The sequence below is a fragment of the Varanus komodoensis genome, unplaced genomic scaffold (assembly GCF_004798865.1).
Source record: "Varanus komodoensis strain SLA01 unplaced genomic scaffold, ASM479886v1 scaffold47, whole genome shotgun sequence".
Taxonomy (NCBI): Eukaryota; Metazoa; Chordata; class Lepidosauria; order Squamata; family Varanidae; genus Varanus; species Varanus komodoensis.
In genome coordinates, this window is record NW_025336045.1 from 4,370,118 (window position 1) to 4,392,617 (window position 22,500).

General features: G+C 47.1%; 1 protein-coding gene across 1 annotated transcript in view; it reads right to left on the reverse strand.

Annotated features, from left to right (window-relative positions):
- Positions 1–158, reverse strand: part of GDF7 (growth differentiation factor 7) — an 8,969-nt gene extending 8,811 nt beyond the window's left edge. The window contains exon 1 of the mRNA XM_044445137.1: positions 6–158. Within this exon, the coding sequence (XP_044301072.1) occupies positions 6–158 (153 nt within the window). The remainder of the gene's footprint in view (positions 1–5) is intronic.
- Positions 159–22,500: the final 22,342 nt, after the last annotated feature.

The window sequence follows — 22,500 nt, forward strand, 5'->3', positions numbered from 1 at the left end:
GAGGCGTCGGCGGCGTCGGCGTCCTCTGCCGCCGCCGCCGCCGCTGCCGCCGCCGCGGCCAGGGGCCTGACGGCGGCGGCGTCCAGCTGCCCGTGGCGCAGGCGGCAGGCGCTCCAGAGGCAGCAGAGGCAGAGCGCCGCGGCCGCCCGCAGCTCCATGCTCCCGTCGGCGGCGCCCGGCGCTGCGGCAGACCCAGCTCGGCGGGCTCCGGGCGGCTCGCGCAGGGGCTTTGAGGGCTCCGCGAACTCCCCGGCCGCTTTTTAACATTGTGTGAAATCGTCGCCGACGACAGCAGCGGCGGCGGCGGCGGCGGCGGCTCTGCGGGCCCCGCGCAGCGCCCCCTGCCGAGCGGCCGCCGCTTGGCAACGGCGGCGCTGCTCGGCTGTGCGGCGCGCGAGGCGAGGCGAGGAGAGGCGAGGGAGCGCCCGGGCGGGCGGGGGGGCGAGGAGAGGAGAGGGGGAGGAAAAGAAAATCTCCCCAAACACAAACAACGCCACTGAGTCATGTATTTGCTTTTTCAAGATCGCCTTCCTTCCGCGCTTTTCTTTCTTCCTTTGCCCCTTTCCTTTCAAAGAAAACAACAACACGCTTTTTATTGAATCCGTCGGAAATAACACCACTACCGAGTTGCTGGCGAAGGCTCTCCCGCGGGGCGCTCCTCTGCCAGCTCGACGGGGAGAGCGAGGCCGGGCCAGCCCCGGGTCGCGCCTTGGCCCGGAGGCGCTGAGGACACGCGCTTGGGTCAGGAAGGGGCAGGGATGTCCGGAGAGGGCTCTCGCCCCGAGCCCGAGCGGGCGGGGGTCCTGCTGCTCGCAGGGCGGCCGAGTTGGACTCCCGCAAGAGGAAGTTGCACAGCCTGGAGCGGCTCGCCCGGACTGGCGGGGGAAATTCGTTTCCCTGCTCCTTCCCATGGAAACCATACAGAATCTCACCCAAAATGTCCAACCAGATGCAAAAAGGCAACCGCCCCACTGACAGTTTAACGTGCTCCTCGTAGTAAAGGCAGTAGCAGCAGCAAAGACGGGGGGTAGGAGTAGTCGAAGCAGGCGTGGCATCGATCTTTCTGTCCCTGTGGTTGCAGTCCTGTGGGACCAGACATGTTCACTAAGGGTGCAAAACTGTGCAGGTTTACACAGAAAAGAGTTGTACAGGTCCCAGCATTCCCCAGCCAGTTGAAGAATGCTGGGAATTGTCACCCCCCCCCCCCCCCCCCCACCGTAGGATTTGTGCCCTAAGACTGTCTGATCACACTCCCTAGGAAACATGCGTAGGGTTGTAACTTCTGAGCCCTTTAACTCCGGACGGGTTAGATCCGAGGAAACGTGCCTACAGCTGAGGTGTGTACGAGATCCGCTCCTGGTATTAACCGCAGGCGGCCACGACTCCTTGTACGGCTGTCACGGCGGGGGCGTTATTGGCACGCTGTCCCTACTACTCCCAGTAGCGTTTGCTACAACGTTCACTACTATCTATAGAGAACGGTGCCTGATTCCCTGCAGGGTGTAATCCTGTATCTGTCCTAATCAGTAATATGGGTGTGAATCACTGCGTTAATTCATACCAGCAAGCCTAAAGCGCACGAATGGGGCAGCGCTCCCTTCGCAACTTAAGAAACAACATTTTCTAGGTTGCAACCACATCTGGTGCGCCGCTGGTTGGAAGCAACTCTCACTGTGTGCACGGAGTGCCAGATCCTCGTCTTAGATCTCCTGAACGGAAGAGACGTGTTCAAAGACATTAGCCCCTCGATCCTACCCAGAATAAACCCCGTGGCCAATATACGCGCTCCTACCTGGGAGTAAGCCGCACTGAACACAAGGGGATTTACTTCTGAGCCAACACCCATGGGATCGCGCTGTCAGCTCGGTGTGGGGCTAGGCTGAGGGTCTCCTTCCCCGCCCCCATTGCAACTACTCTTCTCATAAATATACTTACGAAGGAGGAGCTCCCATTGGAGTGCAGTGGGGCATATTTCTTTTCGGGTGTATCGTTTAGGATCGGTTTTTTAAGCTGGAGTTTTATCTCTTCCCCCACAAAAATGGAGCATTTCAGAAGGAGCTCCTCGCTCCCCTCCGTCTTTGGGTTTCCAGCAGGTCCTCTGCATGTTTACTTGGAAGTAAGCGTCACCTCTGAGTTAAATGGGATTTACTCCCAAGGAAATGTGTATAGGACAATTGCAGCCTTGGATGGCTGAGGGAGGCACCGCCTCCCAATGGAAAGTCTATAGACGCCTCCAATCGTTCGACTAGTTTTAGGAGGAGATTCTCGCCTGAAGGAAGAGAAAAATCAGCAAAACAAAACCCTCTCCCCTCGATCCGTCTTCACCGACCCCAGCCCCCCTAATGTTTTCCCTTCTCTTGAGGATTTCCTTGGTAAAGGTCTGATGTTTCTTTGGATCCCGATTAAAATAACAAATATTGGCCAGGTTATTTCAGTTTCCTCAGCCCTCGGAGTGGGAATGCAGGCGTGTGGTGGGAAGAAACACGTCTTTCTTCTCCATGTCCAATAGAACAGCACCCAGGCCCTCAAGAGCGGCAGTCATTTATCCGAAGGGAATGTGATTGTGCAGCCCAAATGACCAGCCTTCTTTCTAATGTGTTGGCCAAGAAGGTATTTCAGAGTTCCTTGGTATTTCATTCTACAGGTGTTGGGTCACAGGAGGTTTTGTTGGGAGCGGGTGCTGGATGCTGCTTCTGCTGCTGTCCTTGATGGCTCATCCTGGCCAGGCAGCAAGATCTGGCTGGATTTCTGGCCACCAAAGTCATATTTGGGATGAGAACCTCTGAAAATGAAGCTAATTGAGAACAAGCAGAATTTATAAGCAGAGCTGAGGAAGAGGATTAATTTTACATCCTGCCTTTCTTCCTCTTGCAAGGAAGTCAGAGTGGGTCATGGCCATCTCTTCCTATCCATTTTATTCTCACAACAACCACCTTGTGAGGTAGGTTAGGCAGGGGGTCGGTGTCTGGCTCAAAGTCACCTAGTGAGCTTCATATAAGTGGGGGCTCTTAACATGAGGTCATAATCCTATGCATGTCAAAACAGAAAGCAAGTCATGGCTTGCTCAGCAGGCCTGGGGTGGTGCCCTGGGCGAATCAAGAGGTGTGAAAGGTTGGTTACAGGGGAGGGAACTGCACTGCAATGCAACGGAGTGGTCCCACGGAGCGATCTCTGTGGTGCTTCCTTCATTCCTTTCACTTAGTATTGCTGTACTTGTCATCCTCAGGAGCGATGCAGCCTCAGTTCTGTTTTGTTCTGCTTGGATCACTGCATAATTGACCATCCAGAACAGAATGACAGTGCCAAAGGCCAAAGTGGATGGAGAACGACGGGACCAAATATGATTTCCTTTAGCCAGACACTTCTATTGAACTCCTGCTCGGAGAAAGGCCATTTGATAAAGAGCCTCTTTCAACGTCTTTCACTGTGCACCACCACTGGCTTTCTGCTATGGGGAGCCAGCTAGATTTCCTCATTTCCCTCCTTGCTTTCGCCACCAACTTGTTAATGGAGCTTCACTCCTCTCTGTGAGTCCTGTCAAATTCAAGTGGCCCCAGAGGAGTGTAGGATAGCAGCCTAAAGTCCCATTTCCAGTCAAACCACTGTGTTTAGGCTCCAGTCAGATGGCTTGGCCAGCACTGAGACCAAACAGACTGCAGAGTGAGTTGTGGTTCAGGCAGCCAGCCAGCTTTTCAGCCCCATTATGCTACTGCCTTCCTCAATACAGGGCATTCCAGATCTGTTGAACTACAGCTCCCATCAGCTTCAGCCAGCCTGGGAAATGGATGAGAAGGTGGGAGCTGTAGTCCTAAACATCTGGAGGGTCCCATGTTGGGGAAGACTGGATGATGGTTCCCAGGAGATCCCAGCCTGTCAACCAAACCCGTGACCCAGGAGGGAAGCACTGGACTTGCAACTGACTTATAACCCATCCCCAACCAAGTTATCTGCCACAGGAGTAGCAATACCAAAGGACGGTAACTATTTATTGATCAGTAAGTACCACTTAATCATTTTAATTAATAAGACAATGTATTTCCACATTTTCATTTCCTCTATTATTATTATAATTATATCCTGCCTTTTTTCCTCTTGTGAGAAACCCAAGTGGTTATCCCCTACTCCCCTTTGCCTTCACAGCAACCCCGTGAAGAAGGTGAGGCTGATTGTCAGTGACTGGCCCCAGTCGCTAGCGGGCGTCATTGGTGAGCAGGGCCTAGAACCCAGATCCCTGAGTCCCAGCCCAGCACTCTAACCCTTATACAACGCTGGCAATGTCACCCAATAGCTAGAGCACTCTGGGTGGTTTATAATGATTTAAATCCATTAAAACTATGTTGTGAAAACCATTTACATTGACACTGCCCACACACATATAGACACAGATAGATCTAAACAGTTTTAAGTGACCAGCACATTTCAATCTTAACTAAGCCTTCAGTCCCATGATCCACATCCATTGAAATTGGAAGAACTTGCTTAGAAAGAAATTTAGCTCTGGTTGCAATCCTTGGCCAAGACAAGTCTCCACTGAGACTTGGTCTTGAGTAGATTTGTTTAAGAATGCATCCTTAGAAAAGCCAACGCTCCCATGAACAGCAGTGCTTCACACTTATTTTAAGGAAAGTTGCTTCCAGTTGGGTTCACCTATCAGTTTAAAACTAAAATCCTATAGACACAAACTTATCTGCAGAAAAAACCCATTGAACACCACTTGGAACTCATTTTTCACAGAACTGCCCAGGATAGCCCTCCCAGGCAAAGTGTTTCAACATGGGACGGCAGGGGAGTACTAGGAATCAGAGAACTTTTTTCTGCCCAAATGTGAATAGGATTGTGAACTACAAAGTCCACCAGCAGATGGGTTCTTACGCTAGTTTCGACTAACAAGTGCAATGTGATTCCCCTTAAGGTGAATATATTCAGACTGGGGTGAGTCGAGGCTGTTCAGTCTTCATACACCATGGGTATATTCATGGCACAAAGGTCTCTTGCAGCCCAACAGCACACGCTTGCTCTGAAGGAAGCATGCATAGGAGCATAATTCCAAGAAAGGGAGCATTGCTGTGCCAAAACTATGTGTCTCATCTCAAATATGAGGTTAGGATTAGGGTTGAGCGGTGCCATTAGGTTCAGTGAGGCATATTCCCTGGAAACTGAGGATAGGAATATGGTCTAACAGCCGGATCCAAAGCATATTGATTCAAAGGTAAATCTACCTTACCTAAGGGGATGTTCTCTCCAAGTGTGTGTGCTTAGGATTTTAGCCTTTTAGGATTTAGTCTTTAAGGTGCTACAAACATTCCTTGTTGTTTTTTACATAACAGCCCAGGATGCTACCAAAGGTGTATTATTTTAAAATGGAAAATCATATTTGAAAGAAAGGAAGTCTTCCTCCTTCCCTGCTTTTTTAAAAAATCCTACTTTGTAAGGCAGTATTATTATTGCTATAACTTGGATTAGCAGAAAGGCCGAAATCCTTTCTTTCTTGCTTAAAATTTACTGCACAATTACGGAATAGAAACCGAGTACCAAAAAGAGTGTGTGTGGCCCGTGTGTGTGTTTAGGGGAAAAGGACTTGCCAGAGGAAGGAGATTTATATGGCTGCTTAGATGGCCAAGTGGAACCGCGTTCGCCAGTTGGAACCGGAAAGCCAAGCGGGCTAATTCGCTCGGTTGCATCAAGATTAACCCAAAGGGATTGGATCCGGATATGGCCATACTCAGAACAGACACACTGAAATCAACAGGTCTGAAACGAGTCGAGATTCGATGGGGGCTACTCTGGATCTAACTGACGAGGTCTGTTTGCCACGCCGTGCCATCTTTCCCCGTCCGGTTTCCGCTCGTATCAGCCCCAGCGAGCGCGGCCCAGCGACGGAAACAGCGGGGACTGCAGTGCGCCACAACTGGAGGGGCCCGGGGCGGGAAGGCTTTTGCTGGGAGGCGTCGTCCTGGAAGGCGCAGCGTGCGCTCCGCCTCGGCTCGCCCCTCGGGGCGCGTTCGTGCCGCTTCGCCAGTAGCCCCCGCAGCCCGGCGGTGGGGGCGAGAGAGACTGCGGGCTTCCCGAGCGCCGCGGCCGATGAGTGCGGCGGAGACAGCGGCAGCCTCTCGCAGGCCGCCGAGGTGTTTCATTATCATGGCCCCGCCGTGCCCCTGGCTCCCCGACAGACCTCCGGCGCTCCCGGGGCTCGCTCGAGGCGCGGCTCAGGTCTGCTCATCCGACGCCGGGCCTGGAGCAGAGGCTCGACGCGCCACGCTCGGCGGAGAGGCGGCCAGCAAGCGCTCCGTCGGTGGCCTTTGCAGGAGCGTCCTGCGGATGCGAGGGCGGATGCGAGATGTTTTCTTTTCAGCCACACGGCCCTCTCCCTCCGCTCCCTCTCCCTCTCCCTCTCCCCCACACGCGGCCTTTTTCTCGCCAGCTCCTCCAAAACACTTCCATTACGGATGGCGAAAGGCGCACAGTAAGATCGTATTAAACTTACTCTGTGAAGGGTAGTGGCTGCAGTAGCTTCTCTGACGGGCCTAGACGGCCCGTTTCCTGGCTTAGCGACCAGGCTGCCCAGTAGTGCGGTGGTTGTAGTGGTGGCTAATATTCTTGATGAGCCCCAGTGGTCGTGTAGTTGAGTTCTGATTGTCCCTAGATCCAGGGGAAACAAACCTAGCAGTGCAAAGCATGTAAAACATGGAGCTGTGACTGTGGGTGTCCTTGGTTGCTGGCCCTATCAGTTAGCACAGTGTTGGGGAGTGCAGGCCAGGATCATCCAGTCCAGGGCTGGGTGACTGCAGGGAAGCACTGGCCCCTGGCACCCGACTGAAGGCACAGCAGCTCCTGCACCACCACATACGCCACCAAAATTCAGTAGTGCAGTGCACCCCCCGAGGCTATGTAGCAAGGGGACGGCATATAAAAACTTTAAATAAATAAAACAAATAAATAAAAGGGGGGTCAGTTTTATGTTAAAACAAGGTGCACAAAGACCCTGACTTTAAAATAAAATGGTTTTTTCCTGCTACTGTGCTGCTGATTTCATAGCCAACAGTCTTTTCTCCCTCCCTCCCCCCCCCCCTCTCGCTCTCTCTCTCTCTCTCTCTCTCTCTCTCTCTCTCTCTCTCTCTCTCATTGTGTGTGTGTGTCTGTATATGTTGGTCTGCCATCTCAACAGCAGTGGGGGAAATGCTCTGGGGAACTGCATGCACTGTGTGTATTGCTCACCACTTCTTTAGCCAGTGGCGGAGTGGGGAGTGAGACTCTCATCATGTTCCTCCCCAGGCTCAAAATCAAGGCAGCTGGCTTAATCCATACCCACCAAGCAGTCCGCAGAGCATTCATTCGGCTAAGAGCAGCAGCTCTTTTGTAAAGTTATTGGTCTTCAGTGCCTGCTCAAAGCCAGGCCACTCCAAAAGCCTTTGTGTTACAACAGTGAGGGCTCAGCACTATTGCGCATTGCTGGAAAGTCTCTTCTCTGCCCGCACCCTGCTTCTCAGCAACTGTGCAGTGCCCTAGTCCCTGGGAAGCTAAAAGCCCATCTTTCGACCCTGCAAGCCCTAGTGCCACTGCACCACCACTTCTAGCACATAGTTGCAGCACACATGAGAAGGCAATGACCGGACTGAGCAAACCATTATAAAAATGGCCTACTCTTAGCCACATACAGTTTGTACCTCTGTGCTCCAAGCACACACAGCAAACCACACAAAAAGGTTCTCTCTGTGTGTTCTTTAGGGGCCTTAGGTCAATGTAAATTAATGCAAATTAATAAATGTAAATTAATATTGACAGTGGGTATTGCTGAGGCTTCTTGCAATGGTCCAAGTCACAGATGCTGCCCGGGCTTCCAAGCCACAGGCTCTGCTGGCTGCATCCTCCCCCAACCCTGCCCTACAAGCTCCGCTTTCGTTCCAATCACAGGAGCTGCTGTTGCTAACAAGTTTAGCTCAACGGATGCAAGAGATTCAACCAATCCACAATACAAACCAGAGATGGGGGGCTGAACTCCAGTCACCAACTCGCCCATCCAAATAGTTCCTCTTCCAGAAATACACTACTTCTATGCCTCCACAGTTATGTCTATGCCATGGAATGTCATGCGCTAAATCGGCCTGTCTCCCTGTGGCTTTCCCATATTTGTAGAAGCAAAGAGAAATGAGACCCAGGAAGTCTCACAAAGAAATGCTTCAAATTTGACTTTTCATATCTTGGAACAAACTAGAGAGGGAATTGACTGTCACAAGGTGTGTGGACGGCCACTGGATTTTAGGCAGCTTCAAACAGACTCACAGCAAGTCACTGATCCCAGGAACAAGCCAAAGCCAAAGATAGCGGTGGGTCAAGATACCAATTTACCGGTGAGGGTGGATTTCATCAAAGCAAGCTGGACTTTGAGAGATTCTGACAGGTCAGCCGTCACCTGTGAGTAGCTTGCCTCCATATCTAACCCTTCTCTGTGAAGAAATGCCCAGAAACATGGGTGGGTGTAGGTCGGGACCGATCCCTCTGATTTCATTTGGACATTGCTGCTCAGACTCATTTGATCAAAGAACATCTTAATGGTAACATGAGGGACTGGCAATAAATTTGTGGACACACACTTTCCTCTTCCCCCTCTCTGGTTTGTAAGATGGTTTTCAGCACACACATGCCCTTGGGGATACATGGCCATGCTGTTCAAATACACCAAGAGGGCAAAGGTTTTATCTGGACATTAAGAGACGGTTCTTGAGCAGCCTTCCTAACCTGGTGCCTCCAGATGTTGGGCTGCAGCTTCCATGTTTCCTGACTTGCAGTACAACACATCCAGAAAGCACCGGATTGGGAAGGCTGTTCCTGACAGAGAAGTCTGACAATGAACCGATTAAGCTTGCAGGGTGGTGGGTTCTCCATGATCCATGGTCTCCAAGCCAGAGGCCAGGTAGCCATGGGTTTAGCCTTGGATTTCCTACACCAAGCATTAGGTTGGTCTAGATTGTCTACATGGCCCTTTCCATCCAATTCGATGTTTCTATGATTTTTATGACTAAGAGTCATCCTGATCAGTAGCCTTCCTGCCCGTTGAACAGCTTGTTTCCATTCAATTTCATTTTATCTGAATATATGAAGTCACTTTATATTGAGGGAAGCTTTTGGGCCACAGAACCTGGAACTGTCTGCTCTCTCTGGCAGCAGCTCCCACAAGTTCTCAAGCAGAGATTTTACTTAGCCCACTTGTCTGGTTTTAACCAAAGATGCCAAGGAAGGAACCTGGGGCCTTCCACACAGGAAACCATGTGCTACTTTGCTGCAGAGCACCATCCACAGCTGATTATTCAGCAAGCCTATTGCGGGTCCAGATGTATATGGCTTGATTCATAACTGTGTTGGTTGTTCAGCAGCCCACATCCCATAGACTTCAGTGGAATTTCTTCTGATTTATGCTGACAGCCGACCACCACCACCCTTCCAACCGTAGCCTTTCAGTTCTAAGAGATGCACGTGGTAATTGAACATTCTGTCCTTTTCGTCCCACAGTGTCCATCAAAAAACCAGAAATGCGGCATTTCCCCCATCTGTTCTACATTGCAGCTTCGTCAAAACCCTTTTGGGTTTTCTTGAATTTCCATCCATCCTGCCCAGTCTAGGCCAGCTGCAGGACCTTCCGATGCTGCAGCGGCTCGGACATTCCCGAAGCGATGCTCCCCCTCCCATCCCGCCTCCTCTCCTTGGACGAATCTACTTTTCTTCTGGTAATCATACAAACATTTGTTTTTCTTTGTGCGTGCACACAGTGTTGCATTGGCAGACCACTTCCTTGGACCTACCCTCTTTCAAAAGCCTAATCAACAGACTGCCATAGCAGAAATTGGAGCGGAAAAGCTGGAGTTTTTAAAATTTTTATTTTATAACTCAATTAGTGAGTTCACGTAGAGGGGGAAAAAAGAATCCACATAGCCGAAGTTTGTTTTTTCCTTTTTATGCATCTGAACTTGCCAACAATCAGAACCTTGTTCCAATGAAGGATGACATCCCTTTCCACTCTGGGGGACTTGCCAGTCTTAGCCTTAATCCCCTACACCTGCCCTTAATCATATGTAGGCAAACATCCCTCCCTCTGGCCTCATTGGCTGCCAAAAGTCTATACCCATCTCCTTCTCATCATAGTAACACGTCCTCCAGAGAACTTTAGAACAGACAATAAATTGCTTAACTGTCCTCCCGGTCAGCCTTCAAGTAGAACTGAGCCTTGTAGGGATTTTCCAACCTTGGAGTGATATTCCCCTGCCTCACTGTTGCCCCTCAAAAATGTCTCTCCATTCACAGTGCAAGCCTTTCTTTGGAGAAAGTGACACAGAGTTCAATAGTTCAATGGGACTGACTCCCAGGTCACTAAAGGGCCTAGCTCTTCTCAGTTTTGGGCTCTCCTTTGGCCAAGTCGAGTGAAATTTCCGATTCAGTCAATTCATAGTTTACATTCACAATTGTGAGCCTGCGTGTATTTTATGAGTATATTTATTTGGATGTTCGTACTTAGTTTTTCCGATATGGACACTGAATTGGTCCTTTCCATTTCTGGGTCCAAAAGGTAGTACCAGAGGGTCTCGGAAGCAGATTGGAATCTACCAGGCTTCCACAGAGATGCTCCAAACGAGCATCATGCAGTAGCAGTATACACGTCCTCTCACGCATGCTAAGCCCACCAAATTTACAGGGTACACATTTAGAGTCGGCCTGCATGTTACCTCATGTAGGTCCAGCCCTTCCTCAAGGCGGCTTTTCACATTCATGGCACATTGTCTACAAGAAACTTGCCATCACCATCAGGCTGCTCATTGTCAACCAAATGTAGAGGCGACCCAATGCCGTAAAGGTGTTTTGGACTGCAACTCCCAAAAGCTGCAGCCAGACTGATTAAAGTCAGCTACCATTGACATGATGTTGTAAGCCAAGTTTTCCTCCCTTTGCACTTTCAAGGCAATAGACTATTCTTTTGCAAAAAGCTCTTTGTTCACCAACAATACCCAACAGACACAATCCTCACTGAATGGAACCCTGTGCGTGCATAGAGCAGTTTGTTCAACACAATCTAAGCGACTACTTCCAGAAACCCTCCTTCTGAGTATGCCTGCACCTGATCCCTTCTGAAGAGCCCATTTGGAAGTGAACCCATCTCTATAAATGCCAGGGGTCTCAAACTTGCGGCCCGCGGGCCAATTGCCGGGACAGGCAGGCACGGGGGAGGGGTCCTGTGGCCTTCAAAGTGCTGGCGGCGCCCAGGCCGGCCGTGGGGTGAGCAGCCCACCACCACCGCGGTGGTGGAATACTTGAGGCGGCCCAGCCTCACCCAGCCTCTACTTCCAGCGGCCCCCAGGTAAGTTGAGTTTGAGACCCCTGATATATGCCTCTCTTCTAGTTGGTGCTCGCTGCTTTCCCAACGCCGCATGATGGGCCAAGAGTCGTTCCAGGTTCATCTGAGTCTGAGAGCAACTCTCCCGTGCCCTCACCCAACGCCTGTGCATCTTGGCTATTCGCAGAGCCTGCCTGAGCTCTCGGGGAGATGTGCCCCTGAGGTAAGCAGTGCTTCCGTCATCTCACAGTCTCGAGCTGCACGTTCCTGAGCTTCTTCCACCTCTTCCCTTTCCTCCTCTGTCTTGAAATCCAGATCGGCGTGACCTGCAATGACAGCCACCCTCATTCCCGACACATGAGTAGGAACAAAGGCATTGATCATGTGATGATGGCATACGAGACATGTACATTTGTGTGTGAGAGAGGCCAGAGGAAGGCCAGACCATGAAGAAGTAGGGTTTGGGCTTGCCAAGCAAGCTCTTTGGAAGCAGTCATAGCTGTCACATGTGGAACAATGTGCTGATGGGCATTCATCGATTTACACCGAAATGAGAAATGGGAGAAATGAGCTTAATAAACTTCCACTGACCTAAATGTTAATAATAACAGTGATGATGATGTTTGTCATTCAGCACAGGTTCTCAGACAAGCTAAGAAATAATAAGAAAAAAAAAACAAAATGCTGAAGAGTCATAAGAGTCATAAGTAAATAAATGCAGCTGAGGAATACTTGCTTTCCTCCCTAAGGAATCTTCATGGGAGGGAAACGCTTCTGTGACAGTGATCCAAATCCTTCATTCCTCGGGCTCCATCTGAGACAGATGACTGGAAATACCATATTTGCCAGGGTGTCATGCCTGCTGCTGTGTGAAGGGTCCTCTTCTAACTAATTATGGGGTGGCATGAACCCCTCAGGCTGCCAGCACCAGCCTGCCAAGTCCATGTGTTGGAATACATGCCCAAGTGTGACACCCCTTGGTTCCCAGAGCCTTTCGATAGAGACCGCTGCCAACAATGGCTCGCAGGCAGGAAATTCCATCTAGGAGGTCTCATGCAGCGAGAATCAGCTGGACTGGGAGCTGGAAGAGAAACCCCCCTCCGAAGCCTGGAGGAATGGAAACAGTTGTTCCTAAGGGGCAGCTCAGACCAGGAGTTTGAATTCGTCTTCTGAGGCCCCGATGAGAAGCTAGTGGACAATAGGGCACCCTTTCTTGGCTCCCCCTGAAGCGCAGGGCTGTGGCAGCACCACAACCCAGCCCAAAGTGCCGTGCTCCACAGTGCTGGCGACAGGCTGTTGGGGGCCTTTGGGCAAGGCGTCTTCAGCAGGCCCCCTCCTCCAGGGAGCAGCTTTGCACCTCCTGCTGAAGCCATCCTAGGAGTAAGCCACTGTGGGCGGGTTGATCAGACCCTAGCCTGACAGACAACGAGATGCTCTGCAGCGGCCGTGCCTGCTTCCCCCTCATTCTCCCTCAGTTCTCCTGCTAGCGCTGGCAAATGTCCCAGGCTCCTCTGCAGCTAAACGCTTCGCTCCTTTCCTGCCTGTGCCAGGAGTCTTTCCACAATTGATCCACTGGGGGGTGGATTTCTGCGGGAAACTCCTTACCTCACCCACATCAGATCACAAGTTGGGATTAATTTGTGAGCCATCAAAAATGAAACAACAAATAACAAAACTGGAGAATTGCACTGTCCAAAATTTAACTGAGCATTCCAATTGCATTATTGTTCTCGTCAGTTTCAACCTTCATTTTGACACTTCCTTTGCTACGCCTCTTCCTTCTTAGTGCCATCCTTGTGTTGCACAGAATGAGAGGGAGGTGAACAAACAGATTACAATGGTGAGGAACAGAAGCGATTCCAGAGGCGTGGGCCCTCAGCAGGTGCCCAGTTGTGCTTACCTTTGCTCGCAGCTCTCCCTATCCATGATTGCTCTAAACCCTTCAAAGGCTGCCCTATTCAATGAACTCCTGTCTTGTGTCTGACCTTGGCTTTTGGAAATAAATTCAATGGATCCCAAATCATTTCAGGATGGGGTAAAAAAATAAATCCATCTAATTCGATAATGCCATGAGGGTGTTGAGGAATTAAGTGTGTGCTTGCCTTTACAAGTACAAATTATAAATATTCATGTTGACTCCTAATAATGTTGCCTTTAAAAGATGACCTCAACCGCTGTCCGTTGGTGTAATCCTCTAGAAAATTTGGCCTCTGATTCCCACTGGCCTTAGCCAGCAAAACCAATGGTGAGGGATGATGGGAGTTCTAGTCTGAAGCATCTAGGAGGCCACAAGTTGCCCACCCCTTGTCCCATCCGTGTCAAGAGAGATCTCCTAGTAATTCTCTGCAGAGCAGCAAAGAATTGGCTGTCTGGTCAGGAAAAATCCCTTCTTAAGGGCCAGCGGGGCTTAGTCCCTAAAGAAAGACTCTGCTATTGAACCCTGGTTTACTTTTGGTTGGCTATTTCCACTGCTTCTCAGGCTCTTGGTCTTATTCTTCAGTGGAATGAGTCTTCTGTCCTTATTTACTGAAGATATTTTCTAGTTCCTTCATTGTCTTGGTCTTCTTCTAATGTCTTAGAGGCAGTCATTCTTCTTGTAATGCAAAGTGTTTTGAGGTGGGCTGGCTTTGAATGAGCAATGAAGGGTCCTTCCTTTTAGAAAAGACATGGAGATGGAAACTCCCGGAACTGGTTTATTAATATGGATCGACACAACTATCTTGCGTTTGCTCGACTCTTTGCGGGGTATGTAGCTTTGGGACCTTTTATGATGCACTGCACTGTCATGGAAAATATATGCAAGACTGACAAATGGACATTGTGTGTTTTTTTTAAAAACAATTCCCTCTTTGTAATCTGAATAGGCGATAGACTAATTTAGTATAGAATGAAGTCTTATAAATGGCAAAAACCTGTCTGAATCTGGGAGAAGACGCATTCTTGGCAAAAGCAATCCTGATCTCTCTGAAATTTCTCTAGATCAATCATGTGGGAATGACCTTGGCCAACTTAGGCAGAATGCTATAAAAAGGAAGGGGTTTTCTGGCATGGCTGAGCAGAGCGAGTCTCAGAGAAAGAAATACACACTTAAACTCTGCTGACTAGGACTGAGAACTAGGTAAATTTGATCTTATAAGATCAGCTCAGTTGAATAGAATAGTAACAAAAACAATAATTAAAGTATGAGCTGCTGTTTCAGCTATAGGCATAGAGAGTGGTTCTAAACACTGTCTCGGAAGTAATAGGATGCTTTGAATTCCCTTATTTGAGATCAGAGACAGAGGTTCCACCTCAGACCGGAAATCTGCTCAGTTCCACTCCCTGCCTCATAGCTAGCAGGGAACAAACCATGCCAGCTGTTCCCCCAGAGTCTGGAAATCAAAGGGGGCGTTTTCAGGGGCTGGAGAGAGGAGCAGACCGGGCAGCCAAGTCTGAGAGCCTGTGAACTCTGAGGTCACACTTCATAGGCCTCTGCCCTTCATATCCCATGCCTCATAGGCTGTATGAGAGCCTTGCTGTTCTGAAACTGGTATTCTTGATTCTCCGGTGCCATTTTTTTTTTTTTTTTTGGTATTTTCTGGCTTGAAAGGTGCTTGGGTAGCACAAAAGGTATACCATTGGAGAACAAAGTTTATTGCCCAGAATGACCAGATGAGATAACTAACTCTCCAATCATTGAGAACTGTCCAACTAATCATAGATCTGCTCCTAAATAGGAAAATCACTGGTTGACCTGATTCAGGCTTCAGAAATTGGCTGGCTTGTTGGCAGTGCTCTCAGCCCACACATCTCAGTATGTCTGTTTTCTATCCTACAAGAAACCTTTTGGTTCAATGGCAGAGACAGACAGACATAGGTTTGGGTTTTAGATTTTCAGAAATGGTGATTACTCCATTGTGTGGGTCTCATTGTCTCAGCATTCCTGGGTGTAACTGGAAATTTGAATAATGCCTAGGAAATCCTAATCCCATTAATCCATCTAGGAAACCCCAATCCAACCTCTTTTGGCATTCTGTGTTAAGAATGTGATAAAAGCAGGCTGGTTTTGATTCAAAGCAAGTCTTTCTCTCCTTTCCCCACACAAGCTTAGCATCCACCCAGTGAAGCATTCAGGAGAACCTGAAAGCTTGTTCCATTTGTGATGTTTTGGCTGGTCCTAAGAAAGATATTGGAATTTTTCTTATGGTCCAATATTTTGCTTTTTGTGACTTTGGGTATTTGGGGAGTGCAACTTTTAAAAAGTTATGAGTGATGTGACAACTCGATTATCTCATGAAATCCATGCGGGGAGGCAGATTCAGAACAAAGTCAAAAGGAAAAGCTATTAAAAACACACTGCCATTGGAATTCATTGCCGCAGGATGCTATGATGGCATTTCAAAAATGAAAATTGGATAAATCCTTGACTGCTGGCTCTGCCACTGCTTATCTGCCACATCTCAACAGCTAAACATGGAACCTGCATCAGCAGAAGCACTACATCTCTGGAAACTGTGGGCAGCAATGGGAACAGTGCTCTCAGTCATGCTCTGCTTTTCAGCTTACAAGGTCATTGGACCAGCTGCCGCTAGAGAAGAGATCCTGGTTTGATCCTCCGTTCTTAACCTTTTTGTTGTTACTTGAAGGCAGTATAAGAATTCTAATCTCCAGTGCTAAACTGTGGGTGTTAATTATTTGTGGTGAATTAATTCAGAGTGAAAAGATGTATGATTACCCATGTGCCACCATAGCTGTTGCATAGACACTGTGGATGAACGGTAGGCTTCATTTAACTTCACTTTTGCATTGACACGGTGGAGCAGAAACACCTTTCATTAAAATGGAGGAGAAGCAGGAAGAAAGGAGTCTCTTCAGTGTGCAGGGAGCGCTGTCCTTCTTGAGCGACAAACCTGTCCAACAGCTACCAAGAACTGGACCATCAGAATTTAATTGCTTTTGACACACCGCTAAACGTTTGTTCGGAACTGTATAGAGAACGCTTTCTTTATTCATACAGCACCATCTGGTGGTGGATGTAGTTCATCACTTACCTACAAGCTATATTAATGGATAAAAATAATTGTACGAAGAGCATCAGTGGTGCAGCGAGGACTGGACCTAAAAGTTGGCACAGGGCAGTAAATGACCCCCATGAGAGCAGCAGATGATGAGGGCATCAGAAGCCAGCTCCACTCTATTCCTGTAGGTATTGTGGTGCTATCATTTAAGTGAACTTAAAATGAAAAACTGGACACACTGTTGGCAAACAGCGTTGTTGCTCTAACGGATCAGGAAGAAGAAGAAAAATGGTAGTTTACAGTTTCACAACTGAAATAAAACAGATTGACATCTAAAGCTTTCCACCGCCACCTCCCAGATCATGAAGACCAGGCTCTAAAACTACCTACCCGAAGACTTGGCAGGAAGTTAAGCCGATCTGCTATGGAGTCTTACTAATTTGTATTCTTTCTTTTTTCTTGTATGCAGTGGACCAGATTGAACAGGACAGACTACCTTCTACTGTTAAATAAGAACCTTGTTTACTTTTTGGTGATTCCGTCATTGGCCTGAAAATGTCCTTTTGATAGCAGAACACTTTATTCCAATGTTGCAAAATACTTCATGCAGAAGGAGATATTTCTAAGTATTTCCTAGATGAATGAGACATTCCAAAGTGGTTTTCTTTAAGAAGTGATCCTTTTCATTTGCTAGTGCAGGGGCAGAGAACCTGTAGCCTTCCAGAAGTTGTTGGATTACAACTCCCACCACCTCTTCCCATAGGCCATACTGGCCAGGAGCAATAGAAGCTGGAGTCCAACCACATCTGCAGGGCCACAGGTGCCCAACCTCTGCTCCAGTGGGGATTATTTCCAGACCCAAGAATGTCAATGCAAGTGCCCTATCCTTGACTTTAAGGCCAAATTTACATTTCTGGCATGTGCCAATGGTACCAAACCCTTCAAAATGCAGATATGCACTCCTACATCCATTTACCTAGGAGTAAAGCCCATCAGTTCAATGAGGCTTGCATCTCAGGAGACACCAAACTACATCATTTATCAACCCACTTACTATCTTCAAAACATTCTTCAACAATCAGAATCTTTTCATTCTGCTGATCAAAATGGTGCATTTTGTATTCCAAAGTTTTCTTTTAAAACTCCAAACTTTTAACTGTGTTAAAATAATATTCCAATAATAATTTCCCTTCAACATTCCATTATACAAATTAAACTTTTGTTTGCCTCTTACCCTTGGCAAGACTGTTAGAGAAGTCAGCATGGCCAATCTCTTATTTCTCTTTCAATTGACTACCATTCTTTGCACTAATAGGCTGACCCAGGCCAGGGGACTGGACTGTACTGATATAAGAAGCTGTTCGATTAGACATCTTTTCAAGTGATAAAGTGATTCCTGGGCTTCAGTGAAGGCTTTAGGCTGTAGATTGCAAATCTGAAAATCATCATATGAGAATTATCCAATGCACTTATTTCTTTAAAAATGCTGTTCACATTGTTCTCCCTGATCTCATTTATATACACTCTTCATGCATTTGGCTCCAAATTTATTCATATTTAGAGCAGACCTATTGCAATCAATGGAATTTAAGTTAGTCATGACTTTTGCAAGGCCAACTGATTTCGGTGGGTCTGTTCTAAGTATAACAACATCTGGAACTAGCTCTTGAACTGGTGCAAACATTTGCCACCACTAAGAACAAAAGAATTTAAGAAGCTGTGGTGGATCAGACAAAGAGCCACACAAATCCAGCATTCTGTTGCATAGTGATCAATCAGATACCTAAGCAAAGCTTAGGAACATGATTGCAATTTATTATTGCTATTGCTAATAATAAGAATTCAAGTTTCATGTCTGTACTTGGGAATAAGTCTCACTCAATGTAATATAGCTTACCTCTGAGAAGATGTGTAGGATTGCCTTGCCACTGCATTTTTTAAATTATTCCTCCACTCAAAGGTAGTCAATGTATGTTACAATAAAACCAATTTTAAAAGAGTAAGATAACAGTTGTGAAACCAAACCAAACCAAACCAAAACAGTACAGTACAGATTTTGCAATAAAATATCCTCTTTCTGGTCTCTGCTTAATCATGCTCTGGCAGGCTGCAACTCAATGTCTGTTCACTAGGGAAAACTTCACAATGGACTTGATGGACTTCATATGAATAGACATATATAGGACTGGACTTTTGAATACCCAACATATTTCTCTCATAGCAAATGTAAGTCATAAGGTCAGTTTTGTGGGAACAGAAACTGTGTTTTGCACTAATCTCTGACAAATGGTGAAACGTGAGATTTTCCTCCTTGGCCGGGTGCTGTGAAATTGGCTTGTGATTTATGCGGACCCCCAAAGCTTGTCAGAAAGAAGGCATCACAATTTTGGGAGTGTTCTTCCCACAAGTGGCAAGTTTATCTTCCAGCAGGGATTGCTGAGGGATTTGTCTTTATACGTATGTCCTGACATATCCCTCTTGACATACAAATGGAATGTTTAAGAATGGGAGGGAAGGGGAGAGACAGGGGACTTTTTCCAGCTCACCAGTGCTGAGAATACATGGGTAGGTTTAGAAAGCCATTGTGCCAGGTACATTAGATTTTTAGAGATGGAATTAGCTTTCTGAAACCACAGAGAGAATCAACAGTCTGTCCTAAGGCTTCCATGCTTCACCATGGCTTCTCCAAGCGTCCAGTGTTGGGACTGCCATTTTACCATTTTTGGTACGGAAACACCATAGATCCTCCTGGCAAAAGCAGCTGCAGAAGTGGCTGCATCTAACCTTTGATCTATACTACCTTCACTTCCCTAGCAACAAGTGTTCTAGTGTGTGCATTATTTCTATGGGACAAGCTATGTGTCCACCTCCCAGTTTACTCTAAGAAATGAGGAGACAGTGCAAAAATACATGGAGGGAGAAGCAGGGAGACTCATGACAAAACTGTTTATTTTCCTTAAATAAATATCTCAGTGGAGGCTGGAGCAGCTGGGAAGGGACATGCAGGTACATTCAGGAGAGGAAAAGGGGAACATGTCTCAGGACTGCAGTGGGCCAAACAGGGGGAGGCCGGTGTGGCAATTACAGGGACCTCACTTACAGGAGCTGCCTGGGTGTGTGGCAAGGCCAGGAGGACAGAGCGGGGAGCACCAAGACCGTGCTGCCTGCGCAATCCCATGGCTATCTGGCTGGTCAGTTCCAGCACAGCCACAGGCTACGGGAAAGAACGGAGTTTTAAAAATGCATCCACAAGGCAAATGTGAACAGCAAACTCTGTGTAATCCTAAGTGAAAGACTAACTCATGATTTCAATAAACGAAGAATGAAACAAATGGAGATTTTAATGATGAAATCAGTTTAATAATGAACTGGAGAGAATGCAGGACTGGAACTCATGTGACCTGGGTGCTAGTCCCTGTTCATCCATGGAGCTCACGGAGTGACTATCTGGCAGGATAAGATTGAGAGGAGGGGAAGAATTATGTAATGAGTTCCTTGAAAGGAAAAATGTGGGATATAAATGCAATGCATATGAAATGAAATGAAATGAAATGAAATGAAATGACTACAATCATGAAACACACCTGTTTCACACATCTACTCTCCAATTTTTGACAAAAGAAATGTCCCAGCCCTGGAGAGAAAGTGCTGACTGTCGGCAGGTTTGTGGGTCACGCTACACCAACCTGTGAATAAGCCAAGTAGGCTAGTTGTCATGAATTCCTCCTTCCACCCGCCCCTTGAGATCAGCAGGAGAGGCCCTTCTCCGGGAACCCTCCATGAAGGATATTAGGAGGGTAAGTACTCGGAGGAGGGCTTTCTCTGTGGTGGCGCCCAATCTATGGAATGCGCTCCCCAGAGAGGTCCGCCTGGCGCCATCATTATTTGTTTTTTGGTGCCAGGCGAAGACCTTTTTATTCAAACGTTATTTTAATTGTTAAATTAATTGTTAATATTATTTATTTATTTATTTTATTCTTGGCCAGGTCGATTGTTTTTATATTGTGTTTATTTATTTATTATTGTGAGCCACCCTGAGGCTTCGGCGAATGGGGCGGCATGGAAGCCTCCTAAATAAATAAATAAATAAATACTCTACTGGTTTACTCTTTGCCTTTATGGAATTTCTTACTTCAGACTGTAAAAGCAAACACTGAAATCTGTTAAATTCGGTGACTCTTGTTGGTTTTAATTTTAATCTGCCACTTGAGCTCCTGATGCATCATAATGTTTTCCTGATGACTTCTCGATGTTTCTGTATTGTTCTTGTGTGCTTCTATATTGTTCTTGTATATAATACATTCAAAGTCTTATTCCCCTTCCTGCAATGTATACATGACACCAACACCATAAAACACTCTGTATATGCTCTGTTTCTTTGTAGTTGATGTTGCATTTAGGAATACCTGTTCGCTGTTAATTAACTGTTGAATGCTGGACTGTCACCTCCCTTTGGATCCAGACATTCATTTTTTGCAGGTCTGAAATCCTGAACCTTGCAAATATTCTACTGGGCTTCACACATAGATGTGGCCACCAGGGCAGGGATCCTGCTCAGAAGACTGAGTTCAAGGCAGAGCTGGACTGAGTCTAAGTCACAACACAGGAAACAATTCCATTTTTGGTTTGGTTTTGCTTCCTTTTCTTGGTGTGTTGCAGAGGAAAGTCTCAGCCTACAGTGACCTACCACCTTGATTTCCTAAATAAATTTCCGAACCCCATGCATGACAGAGAGGCATTCACAGAAACTAAGATGGCCCCAGCTGGGCCCTCCACTTTGCTTGGAAGCAACCCCGATCACTGATAAAAGGGGGTTAATTAGAAACAAGTAAGGGGGGCAAGGCGCCCTCACCTCATATCAAGGTGCCTGCCTTGACTGTACAGCATGTTAAGCTTTGCTATCCACCACCTTTAGGACTCAGATGGGCCGGCATGTGAGCACTTCATTTCCATGTGTTTCCACTGCACAAAGCAAAGCAGTTAAACATGACTTTGCAACAGGAATGATTTCCATCACTAACTGCAGTCAAGTTTCAGTACTCAACAAATGTAAAAACAGCCCGCAGGAAGGCCGAATCGGTAATGTTTATGCTGGGATTTCAATTTCCTATTTGTTGATTAAACAAAAAAAATCAATTGATTCAGTAGAGTTGGTTCATACATTCAACTGTCAGCCACCAGGTAGCAATTAAATCAAGTGTGCGAAAACCATTACGGGCTGTCCATCTGTTAGTTTTCACTTGCAGCCTTCCGTGTTATGAAAGTGAACTCTGAAGCAGCCAGGTTAAATGTATAACTCCTAAAAAACTGCTGCCGTTGCTGCAGTTCTAGTTTATTCTTTCTCCATAACACCAAGATTTTGGTGCAGTATTCATGTGATCAGACTTTTATGGCTCATTAATCCAGATGGAGAAATATTGTGTTTTGATTGGAAAGAGCTTGTCATCTTTTTCCTGAGAATGAAGGAGGAGGCTTTGAAGTGTGAAGAAATAAACATTATGAGGTAATTACATAATTAAACATTGCCTCAAACACATTCCCAGCTGCCCATCCCACCCACCTCCTTGCGCAGATGAAACATTGTCAGCAATTTTTAGAAGTCTTATTTCATAAGCTGCATAGATGGTTCAGGAAATTAGCCAGTAATAAAGTTGTCAGTGAAAGAGAAGAAAAGCATAAAGGGACAGTCATGAAGTGTGAGGAAACAGGAATTGTAGTTAAAATTGGGCTTATGCATCATTCTCCCAGATGGATGCCCTATGTTGGCAGTGGCAGAGGTCAGGTAGAAAATGAGCTGAATGTACAGGGACCATCCTAATCACACTTTCTGGGGAGAAGCATTTTTGCAAGCTACTTAAAAGGTTTGGGGCCCAGACCCATAGGCCATGCTTCTCCACAAAATTTGCACATGCTAATTTTTTAATATATGCAAATTCAGAAATCATTGCAAGGTGTTTTTTTAAATTTAATAGACAGGAAAAGCAGCCAGTTGAATTCCCACAGGAAGTGCCTCGAAGAAATTCTTCAGTGTGTTTGCTCCCATCCCAAACCAGCCGTTCCTCCTCAGTTACAATTAATTTGCAATAGTGGGAAAAACACCCCAGTGCACAGAAGTGCAATGAGTGGGAAATCATCTCTTGCCTGATGATGATTTAAACAACCCAAGCATTGGCACCAGTGGAT